The 15,199-nt window shown below is 28.9% G+C and overlaps 2 protein-coding genes across 2 annotated transcripts; both read right to left on the bottom strand.

The window, feature by feature from the left end:
* Positions 1-247: 247 nt before the first annotated feature.
* Positions 248-7,798, bottom strand: LOC133320292 (uncharacterized). Its single transcript, XM_061528235.1, has 4 exons — positions 7,747-7,798; positions 3,797-3,967; positions 2,095-3,501; positions 248-1,788 (listed from the first exon to the last, which is right to left on the bottom strand). The coding sequence occupies exons 1-4, from the start codon at positions 7,796-7,798 to the stop codon at positions 248-250; spliced, it is 3,171 nt and encodes a 1,056-aa protein (XP_061384219.1).
* A 4,698-nt stretch (positions 7,799-12,496) lies between these two features.
* Positions 12,497-14,526, bottom strand: LOC116771817 (uncharacterized). The gene is made up of 3 exons (XM_032663793.2): positions 14,276-14,526; positions 13,612-13,847; positions 12,497-13,281 (listed from the first exon to the last, which is right to left on the bottom strand). Exons 1-3 carry the CDS (start codon positions 14,477-14,479, stop codon positions 12,888-12,890), a joined length of 834 nt encoding a protein of 277 aa, XP_032519684.2. The 5' UTR covers positions 14,480-14,526; the 3' UTR covers positions 12,497-12,887.
* Positions 14,527-15,199: the final 673 nt, after the last annotated feature.

Genomic DNA, 15,199 nt, shown 5'->3' with positions numbered 1-15,199 from the left:
TGCTTCAGTTCACAAATAAAAGTCGTAAAATATGATAAGCTAAAATTGTTTTATTTTTATTATTAGTGCGTCTTAAAATATGCAACATTATTTTTTGGTATAACATGTAATATGATTTATTTATTACACGCTCAAGGTTATTTTTATGGGACGGTAAAAAGTAGAAATGATGTCATAAATAACATTTAATTAATAATATTTACATAAAGTGTTTGAAAAAAATCGTTAAAAATGTGTAAAGCTATGTTTATCTAAATGAAAATCGTTTCGTTGGAATGAGTTTCGGATAACCGTTGATTTCATAATTATCGATCTTTTCTATATCGTCATTGAGTTCTATTGAGTTTTTATTAAATTCCAAATTGCCAACTGTACCTTGAGGTGCACTGTATGATGAGGGGCCCTGGTATGATTTATCGAATGGCTTTCTTGTTTCGGGATGATTGTTTATGTAATTGATATCGGCACCAATCTCTTGGCTCTGTATACCAAATGTATCTTGCTGCAATGTATTCGGTGTAGTTTGTTTTTTAATATCAGTTTCAAGGTCATATTTAATTGACGGTATTATATTATCTATTAGCTCCGAAAGTTTACTGTTTGGTCTTGAAATGAAGGGCCTGTTAAGTATGTTGTTTCTCTTGAAGTCGTTTATATCAGTGTCGTTTAGATGCGTATAAATATAGTAGATGTTGTCTTTCTTATAATTTATTAATTTATCTTTTTGTAATGGATGAGCAATAATTCCTATTGTGTTGTCATGTATCTGTGCAGCTATACTGTCGCTAGGTATAATGATGTTGTCTTTAAAGTCGTAAGCTGTAGTTCTCTGGTCTATTGATTTCTGATTTAGTTTACTAGGGTTAGATTCGGGCGATAATATTTGTGATTTTATCATTTCAAATTCAGATTGTGATGGTTTGTATTTATTTTCGTTATTCTTCCCTTCATAGTTTAAACTGTATTTGCTCTTTTTTTGGGATAGAAAATTATAAAACTGTTTTGTAACTTCTGGAACAGAAAGTTGGTACAATTGACCGCTGTATATAGGTTCCACATTTGATTGCAAATTTGAATCTGTATCAGACAAATGACTGCCGGCGATTTGCTTAGCATTAATCAAATCCTGATGTGTTTTGTTCTGGTGACGATTTACTGAATTATCGATTTCTATCTGTTTGTAGCCTCTGGTTTGTAAGTCATTGTTTAAATTATTTGGGTTTGCTCTTCTCGAAAGTTGATCGTTACTTGAGAGCTTTATGTTTGAAAATTGTTCTGATGTCATTTGTGATATTTTATCAGATATAGATCCTATTCCATTTTTATTTAGGTATGTGAAATGTGTTGGTGTTGGCTGAAAATTTTCCTGTTTGGCAATATTTTTATGTTCTTGAGCTGCACTAATAGAGTCTGCCAAAAAAGAAAAAAGCAATTCCTGAGAAGGAGAAGTATCAGAACTATTATTCCAAACAAGTTTGCCGATGGGAACGTATTGATGAGAGTCTTCTTTGTTTGGCATTTTATTAGCCAGCACAAAGGAATTCGTGTTTTCTGTGCTTAAGATTTCTAAATTATCAGAAACATTTTTTTTAAATAAAAAGTCTGCAATTTTTTGGGGCATAGTAATTTTAATGGAAACTGTTCTTTCTATTGTAGGAAGAATTGGTTGTTTTATGAAGGATAAATAAGATAATTTATTAGAATTTTTAAAACTATATTCATAGCTCTCATCAGGTGGTTCTAACACAATAGATGGCGTTGCAATGAGTTTAGAATTTTTGGGTAATTCTGTAGGAGATTGTTGTAACGTTTTGTCATGGACCTGGTCTTGTATATTTTGTGGTAAGTTTTCATCAAGATAATCAATTGTTTTAATTTCTTGTTTAAGCCCATAAATGTTGTTAGGTGATATTATTCTAAATAATTTATTTGTATCTTTCAGTAAATCTTTTACTGTTTCTAAGTTATTTTTTAGCAGTGTATTTGTAAATAAATTATGGTTGTGATTTATTTGTGTTGAATTTTTTTTCCTTAGAGGGAAAATAGGCTCTTTCACGTTTGTATGTGATTGTATAAAAGGTACAGGGGAACTACCTAGTTCTATGAGAGGACTCTGTATTATTTCTGGAAGTAAATACTGACGTCGTGTTTGAATATTGTTTGTTGGATAATTATACAAAAGTATCGGTGTCTTATAAGTCGTTGGAGGTAGATATAAAAATGAAGGTTTTGTTGGTTCTGAAGGGCTAAAACTAGTTTTAGTTGTTAAGGGAATTTCAGTGGTTGTTTCATAAGTTAGAGCGCTTGAGCTTGTTGGTGGATTATATTGATAGGGTTCTAAATCAAGGTCAGTCTGATCTTCAGATTCCTCAGAAGTATTACTAATAACGTCTGAATCGTTATCGTCAATTATGGTAACTTTTGGTGTATTGGAAGTGTATGGAGTTGGGTCCGCGGATAATTTTTCACTGTTGGAGGGTCTTAAAATCCAAGTTTTAAATGTTATTTTAGATCTTGGAGTTCCGTTTTTAGGATCTTTTATTATTTCTCGAAACGCTAAAGTTTTTCTTATAAGGGTAGGTGAGCTATCGTTACTCACCAAGTTTTGTTGTGATTCTATGTTGACCTGACTCCTAGTATCTTTTGAAAAGCGTGCTTGATTGTGTTTGTAGGAATACAATTCTTTGTCTTGTAATATATGCCGATTTAGTTGTACCTTGGAATGGTTGTTACTTAAAGTATTTTGTGTCGGATGGCTTTGTTGGCTATTAATAACTAATCTATTTTCTTGACTTGAAAGAGCTGGGATATGATGATGATTCAAAAACTGCTGAACTCTTTGATTTGACTGAGTTGGTTTTACTATATTTTGCAAACGTTTTGTGTAACTTAATACATTTTTTGTTTTATTTGGTAAGGCTTGACCCGAATGACTGTTAGAAAATTGACGTTGTTTGTAATTTATTCCTACTTTTTGTTGGGGAAATGATTTTTGAGATTGCTGTCGTACAGAGTTAAAACTTTTGTTACTTGTTGGAAAAATATTAAAATTTGAATAGTAGTAGGTAGTAGGTTTCGAAGTAGCAGTTGAGACATCAGTAGTACTATTTTCTTTTACTTGAGATATTATTTCGCTGGAGTTTTTTGGTGCATAATTCTTAGAAATACTATTAAAAGGGCTATTCGGAGGTTGGTAATTTTGAATTATAATTAAACGATCTTTGGCAAAGCTCTGATCATAAGGATTTCTCATAGGATGTGTTATCATTTTTTTAATATCCCTCATAAAATGTGGTCCGTTCCTTAAATTTAATAATTCACTTTTATAATTATAGAATTCTTTTGATTTTGTACAATTAACATTCATCCACCAATCACAAACGTAGACAGCTTGATTGAATAAGGTTCCATTGGGACATAGAAATGATTGGTAGCCAAAAGTTGAACCGAATGTACAGACTCGAAATACTTGGCAATTTGTTTCCATGTCGGCATAATAACCTGGAAAGTATATAAGAACATTAAAACATTTAAGTATTTCGTTCTTAATTTATAACAAAGTAAAGCTCTCAGTTTTATCTTCCCTGAAAATCAGCTGCCTACTCCCAAATTTTATCTGTTTAATATTAGTTTTAAAATAACTTTTTCTATTCTATTTCAGTGTTATCTGTGATTTAGTTTATGCTCGTTTCTTTAAATATATATAAAGTCGTGAAAATATGTTTTATCTAATAACAAAGTCATATTTTCAATACTTAAATTTTATTCATAAAAAAAAAATGTTGTAGTTACTTACCGGGTTCTTTTCCTGAACAAGTAAAGGAGGTTCTTGGAATTCGATGAAAAACAGGGTAGTCATTTCCAGGTTTTCCTGGTACGGCAAGCTTTACTTCAAAGTCTTGGCCATTGTCAAAAGGTCGACGACTTTTTTCATTTTGAGTTCTACTCCGGAGTATTGCAAAAGTCACTGAAGATTGAATATATTATTTAAGAATGGTGTTTGCTACATTAGTGTATTTGGTAATTGTCGTGTCTTTAAAAGTATTTAGGCATATTCTAAGTTCTTTACTTACTTATGTAAATTCAAAGAATCAAAATAAGATATGACGGGTCGCACTTTTGGGTATTTAATTGAAGTGATATGAAGACAGCTTACTTTAATTTATGTAATTACTATATAATTGAGTAATCTAAATATTTAATTGGTTTTGATTATCCAGTCTTTTGAAGAAAAACAAAAAAAATGTGCGCTATCTGAGAATTATTTTAGATTGTTCCCTCTTAAAATTTTTGCATTTAGGGGATAAATTAGAGACATATGAGAATCCTGCACGTATATTTAATTAGTATTTTATAATTATCGCAGAAAATATAATGTATATAGTAGGTTATATTGAAAATATTATACCTACAGTCACAATCACCAATCACTTTGACGTGATTAATGCTTCATGTGAGGCTTCATGGATGAAGTAATTTTAATGAAGTCCTTTAACTCAATAAAAAAATTATGTAGAAGTTATAATGATTAAAATATAAGTTGCACGGCCATATTGTATTAATTTATAAATTTTGACCTATAATCAGGAGAGAACTATTTTTTTTTTATTTTTTTTTTTATATATAACTTTCCCACAAGGGTATCCATTATTTGATTAACATTTCAATGAAATTGATACACCCGCCCAAAATTAACAGACTGAATGACAGAATTGTTTTCTTCGTTATCATATCAGGACATATAATACTATTTAGTGGTTCTCAAGAAACACAATACATGTCGCAAACAGGTATATTACAAAGAACTTTTCTCAGCTATTTTTATTGAGATAATAATGACGAATAAAAAACACTTCAATGGCTTAAACAATCAACACGTAATAAGATTAAGTTGAAAACATAATCAGCTATTGTATGTATTTAGTGCAAGTAATTTTAATTCAATGGCAAAGGTTGACATGGTAGAGGGGTTATGATCCGATTGCAGTTTTCTAACTTGGATATTTTCATCATATTATTAAATAATACAGAAAAGGATAGTGTAAATATAAGCGTTTTGTTACGCTTACATTATTGTTGCTTTTGTGTTAGTTTAGTTGTTTAATGAGGTAAATTAAATTATAATTTTTAAATATAAATGAAGAAATCTTCAAACTAAAACTGGTCTTTTTATTATATATCAAGATTACTGGATGAAACTCGAAAAAGGGAAAACAATGTCATATTGACTCCATGAGTTATTGTAATTTATATTTTTTTTATTACTTCAATTTATTAAAATGAATGCTATCTAATATATTTTCATGTCTAGCAACTTGCAGATCTGGATAGACACAGGTTAATTTTTTGTCACAAATCACTCATTAGGGATGCTGAACACCTGTACGTAATAAACGAGCAAATAGAAAAACTATTACTCGTAAATATCAAAATTGTCTAAAGGTATATAAATTATAAGATATGTTCATAACATTTACATATATAAGACAAATATTAAATGCACGTTAAACGGACAAACAAGTGTATTATGTAATATTAAACAAATATTTTCAGTCTTATAGAATGTATTCTATTTTCAATATAGCCTACAGTCATTATTTTGACGTGATTAGTGTAAGGAAGGCTTCATGCTTGAAGTAATTTTGATGAAGTTCTTTAACTTAATAAAAAAAAATCTGTCAGCGTTCTAAAGTTTTTATAGTATTTGATTGATAAGGAATGTTAGATGTTCCTAATATAATGAATTAATATTGTTTCCTGTGAGTAATATGATCAAACAATGTTAGAAATCAAATAGCTAGATGGCTCTTCAATAAGTGTTAGAATAATCTATATATGTATTGTTGTAAATAAATTTGCACAAGACTCTGAGAAAGAGTGAAAAGAATATATGTATTTAAATGATACATTACTAACCATAACTAAATTGTTTTTCAACGATTTCCTAATTCCTAACTAATTCATTAAAGAATTATAACTAACGTGTTCTTTAAAAATTTTAATATTATTATTATTATTATTAAACTTAATTAAACGATCTACAACAGTTTACAGTTAGATAACAGTCAATCGTTATATTAATTTTGTCGGTATATTTTCCAAGATCAAATCAATTCACTATCTAAGGCAAAAAATTAGTTAAGTACTTGCATTAGGTACATTAAAAGGGTAAGTTAATCACATCTTATACAGATAATGGAGGTTTTTCATAAATAAACTAATTATGTTACGCTACAATTGTAATGATGGTCAATAAAACTATTTTCATTTACGTTATATTTTTCATTCATTTTTTTATTTCTCTGACATTCGTTTATCGTTACAAATTTTATTTTCTTGGCATTGCGTGTGACGTCGCAATAAAAAGGGGAAAAGCGAATAGTCAGTTTTATTGTTGTATCGTTCTGATTTTTCCTCAAAAACTTCACCGAAGTATAAAGTTTATACGTTGAGAAGAATCGACTTTAAACTTTCAAAAGTCCCAAGAGCAAATGCCAAACAATATTTCCATAAGTTACATAAAAATATTTGAGTATAGATAAATAGGCGAGAAAACTGTTTAAAAATGAAATATCGCTTCAATAAATATATATAACTATATATTTATTAAGGTTTAATATTTCTGTAGCTGCATTTTAATTTTGACATAACTCCAACGTTATAACGGCGTCAACTGTGAAATATTCTTATAATTCAACGTAGTTTAGAATTTAATTTTCATATATCTCGGAAATTTAATGCAGACGAATGTATATAATATAGTTGATTATATATTAACTTTTCACTCGTGTCATTTACATATAGAACAAATAAAATGAAAATGTGTGTAACATAATATATGACAATCATTATATAAGATTAGTTTTAAACGCAATTCATAATGTATATAAAGAGAGTTTATTCAGGTTTTTAATTAAGAGGCATTTATATTTATTTAACTTGACTTGTTCTTGAGTTAGATATGAAAGAAAAAAACACATTGTTTTAAGTTATGTGTGTAGATTATAAATCAATATATATTTTTTAATTAGATTAGAATGTAAATAGTCTATTATCATAATATTCATAGTGTGAGGACGAATTTCTCGAACATCCGGATATCAGTATGGAGATAAAATTGATATGAATCCCACTATAATAAGATGACATCTGTGTGACGACTCTATTTCAATATTCCAGACGCAGTTCTGTTCCACATTAAACAGAATTGAAACGAAATGACTCACGTCAGCCTGTTCGTTATAACGAAAAGTTCTTACTATTGTAATTCAATTATAAATTATTTAAACTTATAACACATTCTCATTATAGATATGATGATTAATTAATTTTTTAATTCTAACTATATAATATATAGTTTTTAGATATACGTATACAGTCGTACACAAACAAATCTAAAACACAACATTTTTTGGTAAGGAAAAATAATATTTAAATAAACACGTTATTTTTCAGACGACATTTCTTCAAATTCTATATAAGCAATTGTACAAAGTTAATATTAAAAAAGAATTTCAGCCCCTTCAACTCTTAAAGATGGGTGATGTTCGACAAGATTGAGGATTTTTATTTTTCATTTTAATTTTAGTTCGTCTTATATCATAAAATAAATAATATGTAGAATATTAATCTGCAAATATAGACTACTAAGTTAAATAATAAATAAATACTCACAGAACAGAAAAACAGTCCGCATGTTTATCACAATAAAAAAGGAAAGTCTGTCACAACAAATTTTTAATCTACTTCCATCTACGAAGTCCATACATTTCGTAGAGGAGACACATAATGGCGACATATTCACACGCAGGCTGGTATATGGTCTACCCTTCCATAGATACGGATTATTACAAGGTCTCGGACTGATTCAAACATTAAGAGGACATCCATCAATTTAATGATTTTCATTATAGCGCAAAAGACAAGTAGTCTTTGTCTAATGGTAAGGAAGTATCGAAAACTATAAACAGGTCTTTTTTCCTTCTTAGTAATTTATGAATATATATGCAAAAAAAAAAATTACAAAGGGAACAAAAATAGATGTAGGTCCTTTTTAAATTCATCTTTCGTTGAAAGTTGTAAATGCTAGCAATTAGTTTACATATAGTAATGTAATGTATTTAATTGATATAAGAATTTTCTTGAATAGCTTTGATAGTTAAGAATAATTCTGATGAGTTTTAGAGGATTAAGAGATCTGCTAGAATGGTTTCGCAATAGAGCCTACTTTAGATCAATACGAAGCCATTAAATCCAGGGAAGTTTTTATTATTTCTGAGAAATAATCATTACAAATGTCAATCGTTTTGTGTGCTATGTGAACGATAGCAAAAAAAATGTATTAACCAACCTTTGTTGCATTTACGCACAATTATGTTTCACGTAATAAGATAAGATTTGTAACATTCTTTTGTAAGAAGTTAGTAAAGGTAGTAAATTACTAGTTCTAATTCATTCTATTAAGTGGATTAGTAATATCTGCTTGTTTATTCTGTTGATTTTCTTTTAACTTAATGTATTGTAGTACATCAGCTCTATATTTAATTTTAATAGTAATGCCAATAACATATTGTCAAGTTAAGATAATGTATTTAAAAAACTTAACAACTTATTTGTCGTAAAAATTTATGTTTTATAATCAGTGATCATTCTGATTAATGGACTGATGAAAAGATAATTGTCGTTATGGTTAAATAATGTTTTTAGCATTTCAAATATTTGAGGGATTCCGTTACGATGTGGGATATGCTCACCGTGATATAAGTCACCTTTAGTAAATCACTCATGTGTATAAAAAATATTTTATGCGTTATAGATCTTTAGAAAAAATGTTATTTCATTCGTTATGTTCAAGAGTGACCGAGAACATGTAAACATTTTCCACAAAAAATGTTACTAAATAATATAATTGTTGTTTGTAAAACCAAAGTAGTACTATTATTCAACATAAACATCTCCTTGTAAATACAACCTGGTATCGTTTTGTATTTAACTAACGAATATCTTAAAATACATTTTTACACGACACAATTTTTATAAACAGAATCTATTGTCAGGACGTAACCTAAAATTGAGTAGACCCGCCGTCGTAGAAGACCTAAATACTCTACTCAATGGAATCTGGATGGAAATTTAAATAATAGTAATAATATCAATTTCCTATTTGAATTACGAAACATGGATATGTACAGAAGTTTGTAAATTGTAATAGTAAACCACGAAATATAAAATTTTTAATAAATACTTTTTGCTCGTTGCAGATAGCTAAGATACAAAATTTGGCTGTCAACTTAAAGTAGAGTAACAATGATAATTTAAAAAAAATAATCCATATAGTTATTTAGGTACCAGTTTGTTGAAAGATTCATATTGTTTCGTTATTTGTGATAGAAATTGTTCTTGTCTTTTAAATTTATAATTTTTCATAAGATCATAACTTTAATTTATTTTAAGAAACTTATTGAAATTATTAACAAAAATTAAGTGTTTCTGTAATAAAATCGTTTGATATATGACATATAACATTCTTTTTTATATGTTTTTTATATAATAACGCATTAGAATATGAATTGATGTAGTTAGGTTATAAAATAAGAGACAAGAATTTGTTTTGCATATTATAATTGATTTTCATAAAACTATGGATTTTCAAAAAAATCATTTGGGCTCTCTCAACTGAAACCATTTGATGCACTAAAATGCGACTTGTACAATACGAGAATAGATAAATTTTCTTAATTACAACTTCAAATTAAAAAAGTATATTTTATGTTTTGCTACATTCCTTCTATTTACAGTATACACAATATACTTCTTAGTTTCATTTCTATACACAATTTTAAATGTTACTATGTAAATCATTCAACTTTAATAGACAAAAAAATTATAAACAAAATCTCATGAAAAATAATGACGAATATCACGAATTTTAAATATATGAATTTATTTTCTTTTTTATTTTTTATTATAAAGAAGGAAAAATATATAAACATTTTAAACGCGGTTTAGCTTACAACATATGAAAATATAGTATATTAATTTATAAATTTGTTCTTATCTTACAGGAGTCGTCACACAAAAGGTAGTTTCATATATGATTAAGGCCCATATCAATTGAAAAAATCACCTGGCTACAAACTTATAACTGCTGAAATTTTGAAAAATTTTAATAGTAAAGCTGTTGTTAAAGTGATAACTTTAATTTAGATTAAAGTATGTACCCGACCTGTTTAAGGTAGCTGAAATAATTATGATACCAAAACCTGGGAAAACCACCACTTGAACCAGCTTCATACAGACCAATTTCTCTATTACCAATTGCGTCAAAATTGTTCGAGAATCTATTGCTAAAAGGACTAAAACCGGTTATTGAAAGCAGTAATATTATTCCTGAACATCAATTTGGTTTTAGAGAAGAGCATTCAACAATTGATCAGGTACATAGAATAACTAACATTATAGAAAAAGCATTTGATAGTTTGACATGAAGGACTGACTCATAAGCTCAAATTAATGTTACAGTGAAAATTTGTTAAGATTCTTAGGTCTTATATACTGAATAGGGTATTTCGGATTCGCCAAGAAGACGCCAATTCAGAAAAAAGGCCAATCAAAGCTGGGTTACCACAAGGATGCGTATTAGGCCCAATTCTGTACCTATTATACACCAGTGATATCCCAGTAAACGAAAACAATCTAGTTGCAACTTTTGCCGACGATACTGCCATAACGGCGATAGGTGATAATCACGAAGAGGCCGTTGAAAAAGTCCAAACAGCAATCAACGAAGTAATCTCCTGGACTAAAAAATGGCGCATTAGGCTGAATGAAAGCAAGTCAATTCATGTTGACTTAACAAATAAGAGACCACAGTATTTTCCTGTATTAATGAATGGTGAACAAGTACCATACTCTAATATAGCCAAATACCTCTGCATGACTTTAGACGCCAATGTGCGCTGGAAAGCACACGTCAAGAAGCAAAGATGGGAACTAAAAATACGTTACCAGAAGATGTATTGGCTGCTTGGGAAAGACTCTCCTGTATCAGTACATAACAAAGTTCTACTATATAAACAGACTTATGATATCCAGCTACGGGGCTGTACCAGTAAAACCAATCGCCAGATAATACAACGCTTCCAAAACAAAGTGCTCAGGGATATTGTCTTACACCCCTGTACATTCTTAACTGTGAACTACATCGAGAACTGAACATAGACGTCGTAGATCAAGTCATACAAAAATATGCCGAAGCCCACGAAAAGTGACTTCATCATCACGTGATTGTCAAGTCAATCCAGCTCCTTGATACCACTAATATAGTTACAAGACTTAAACGAACAAAGCCGTTTCAGCTAGTGTAGTGTTTTTTATTGACAAATGAATGAAGTGATAAGTGCTGCGTACTGAGAACACACGAACAAAGTGCCTTCGCTTTAACAAAGACTAAGTACGTGCCACTGGACACATTCTTAGAACACATGTTAATGTAGTAATTTAGGTCAAATGTATTTACTTATTAGTCGATACTCTAGATTGTAAATTAAATAAAGTATTGTATACTTTATTAGGAAAAAAAACTTACTGGTGATCATATTTACTCGTAGAATATTTAAACTGACCGTTTTCTTATATGTAAAGATTCTTCAAATTTAAGATCGTATTTAAAAATAATAAAATTAACGATCGCCATAGCTATAATCAATATAAACAAAGTTTTAATATTAATAAAGCTTTTATAAGAATAATTTTCACTCAGAACAATATCATTTGCGTTCAACAGAGTGAAAGACTACACAAATGAATGTCATTCCTATGATTCTGTACTGATAATGAAATTATTGTTCTACACAAGTTTGTTTTTTAACAAATAATATGTAAACTAATAAAAATCACCTTGAAACGTTAGTGCTAAAGGCCAATTTAACTTAATAAACTATTATCCCTTAACGTAGGTTTCGGTTACTTAAACAATATCCAATCAATGTCAGATCGCCGCAAGAGGTTTATTGTTTTATGATGTAAGTGCAAATTAACTTTTTCTGGATGCTTACCCTTGCTTGGGGTAAGCTATAATTTAGTTAAAATATACAAAGTCAACGAAGCATAGAGTATAATCTTTAGATCTATCATAGAGTTTTTTCATTGGTCCATACTTTATAGTTTACAGTATTTGATATTAAATGTGATACATCAGAAAGGGGTCTCCACATACAAACAGAAAAGCGAAGAATAAAAAACTCAATTAGGATTCCTTTTTCTATTGAGGAGAGGGTTCATAATAATTCTAAATTATGTTGGTATGTATTGATATATTATATAGAAACACTTAAATAATAATTTTTGACAAGCAATAATTTAAAAACGAGATCGTATCTTAGCCATTAATAAACAAGCCTAAATAGTTTTTGAAAATTTCCACCTATCAAAATAAAATATTTCTAATATATCGGTTTAAATATTCTGTTTTTTAGACATATATTATATAAAAAGAATAGAAAGTCCTAAAAGATATAATGCAATATAAAATAATAAATGCAATTTTATAATTCATCTCTCAAAAAATCTCGGTTTTCAATAGAAGAATATGTTGTAAATAAGATTTTTAATAAGTTATATCTAAAAGAAAAGGTGTCGAATTTTTATTATTGACAAATTAATGATAATGTTTGGATGAAAAATAAACATTAAAAACTAAAAAAAACATATAATTTTTCTGCGTTTCTTCCTATGACGTACCATATAGATATAACTTAAAAATAAAATTAACAAAATGTGTTGGTAATATAACTTAATAGCGGTTGTAATAACCTTGAATAAAGGTTATTTAAAAATAAAATTCGTATGTCACTAAATACATTTGGATAATGATTACATTATAATAATTAATTACCTATAAAATTGCACCAATAAACGACTTGGACGTTCTCGAAATTCAGTTTTTTATACAGCTTGCATGCATTCTCATTACCTTTGACGCAAAAAGCTACGACGTATTTCCCCTCATTCAGTAATACATTTGATATGAGTTTTAAAACTAATTCTCCGTAACCTTTCCTTCTATGCTCCTCCAAAGTGTAGAGATGTCCGAGCGCTCCCATTTCTTTAATGAAAACCCACGAAATTAGCTCATCTCCTTTAAACAGGCCGTAGCCTAAATTGGCTTTTATTAGTAATTCAAAATACCAATCAGATCCCGGGTATTTGTGCGGCCATGCGTTATTAACCGTATCCTTGTAATGTAAAGTAAGAAGTTTGAAGGACAGTTCCGGGGCTAGTCTGCAATAGAGTTGTGTACATATTAATTATTGTACGAGCTACGCTTGACATAATAATGTAATCATGTAAATCCACGCATCATCATTTTTGTTTCATTGCAAAATTATACTAACTAGTATTTAATTCTGTTCGCATTTGTGGGCGTTCTCACGTATCATTCATTCACTTCCATCATATATCAGTTAGATCAATATAAAGAGAATTATTAATTCAAATAATTTTATTAAGTGTATCAGCACACAAGTGCTCGTAAAGTTATGTATTCCTTCTTTAATTAGATGCATTATTTTAAAGTAATTCCTATCTAAATGAATTTAATTTCAGCTCTACCTTATATCGAATGGCATTGCGTTTCTCTTGAGTATAAACGTGTCTGTAATATCAATGTACTGTAATGTGTAATTTCTTTCATTTATGATTCTTTCCATACAGTCTCGTACATTTTTAGGTGCGAACGGCACTTCAAGTTTTCGCGCCCAGTCTATAACTTTTGTTGTTTTCAAAGCTTCTTCAAGTTCTGTGGTGTCATTATTCGGGCATTGGATAATCACTTCGTAAAAGGAATTCTAGAATTATACCATTGTTAATTTAAACACGGTATAAAAATCTACGTTAAGTCTACGTTAATCTTAACTAACTCAAAAAAAATTTGCTGTTTTTATGAATTTATATTTTGATGCTGTAATAAGGTTTTCCGAAATTAGAAAACCAATATTTATACCTGTACTATAAATTATAATTTTTCATACTTTTATTATTTAACTTCATTGAATTTATAATGGAAATATTTAACAAATTCAAACGGAGCCTAAACAAAGCATATTTATTTGTGATATTTGATCTTTTATAAACATACAGTGACCATGAATGTTTTCCTGTTACTGTTATCAAGCTGCGAATATTAATATTTATTTATTTACGTATTTAATATCAGATAGACAATATTTCACAACTATTTAATTTAATAAATTATATATAGTGCACTTGCACTTACCTTTACATTAAGCGCTACAATTCCATTAATCAAATTTCCGTAAGGGCAATAAACTTTGACGCCGTAATCAAGGTTCAGTTTCATAATACCTTCCATATTGTCTAGGAATGTATAACCTGATAAACATCTTGGAAAATCAGAATGTAATACTTTCTTTATTTCGTCCCATGTTTCGACTGGCATTAAATGCAGAGGTTCAGACATCGTGACTAAAGCGAACACTGAACAAGGTCTTGCCTTGAGTTGAACGACGCGTCGTCACAGATTATAATAAAACAAATTAAAGTGAATTGAACGAAATGAACGAATTGAACGAATGAAGTTTAATACAAGTTAAAACATCTCCAGCTATTTGTTTGTTTGTTGGTAAATACCTATCACATATTTTTCTTACCATCGTTTTAGATTTAATATCTAAATGTACAATTCGTAAGGGTTTATTAAGCTCACTTATATGTATTATTCGAACTATTCTTTAACTATGTATTTTCTGCGTAAATACGGGCTAGAAGTATAAATTTTTTGCTGCTCCAAAATGTGGGTAGTTTTGAGTAGTAGCAGTAATTTATTTAATGTTGTTCCATTAACTGTTCCTTCTCAAATTTTTGTAAAGTCAGTTCGAAAAGAAGTTATATATTCAATAATCTTATTGTATATATTAATTTATATATAACATATATACGTATAAACAAAAATAAATGTTTTTTTTTTAATTTAGGTCCGAATAAAATGAAGCACATACACATTATATATATATATGTATATACATATAGTAACAAGTTTGTCATTAAAAGTTTATTGCAGAAGCGAAACATTGTAATATTTCTTATTACTTTGTTGAGAATCTTCGTCACTATTCCTGATAAGAACATTTTCCGGTATGTACAGTTATCTGATAAATAATGAATTAGACTTTATTAATAT

This window comes from Danaus plexippus, assembly GCF_018135715.1.
Source record: "Danaus plexippus chromosome 16 unlocalized genomic scaffold, MEX_DaPlex mxdp_23, whole genome shotgun sequence".
Classification (NCBI taxonomy): Eukaryota; Metazoa; Arthropoda; class Insecta; order Lepidoptera; family Nymphalidae; genus Danaus; species Danaus plexippus.
The sequence above is the reverse complement of the archived record's forward strand: the minus strand, read 5'-3'. Positions and strand labels throughout refer to the sequence as shown.

Excerpts from the sequence above, each read along its gene's own strand:
- LOC133320292 (XM_061528235.1), bottom strand. The coding sequence starts at position 7,798 with ATGTCGCCATTATGTGTCTCCTCTACGAAATGTATGGACTTCGTAGAT. Across the intron at positions 3,502-3,796 it reads TTGTTCAGGAAAAGAACCCG|GTTATTATGCCGACATGGAA; the intron begins GTAAGTAACTAC and ends TATACTTTCCAG. Across the intron at positions 1,789-2,094 it reads GAGTCCTCTCATAGAACTAG|AATTACCCAAAAATTCTAAA; the intron begins GTAGTTCCCCTG and ends AATCTCCTACAG.
- LOC116771817 (XM_032663793.2), bottom strand. The coding sequence starts at position 14,479 with ATGTCTGAACCTCTGCATTTAATGCCAGTCGAAACATGGGACGAAATA. Across the intron at positions 13,848-14,275 it reads TTGTAGCGCTTAATGTAAAG|AATTCCTTTTACGAAGTGAT; the intron begins GTAAGTGCAAGT and ends GTATAATTCTAG. Across the intron at positions 13,282-13,611 it reads GCAATGCCATTCGATATAAG|ACTAGCCCCGGAACTGTCCT; the intron begins GTAGAGCTGAAA and ends ACTCTATTGCAG.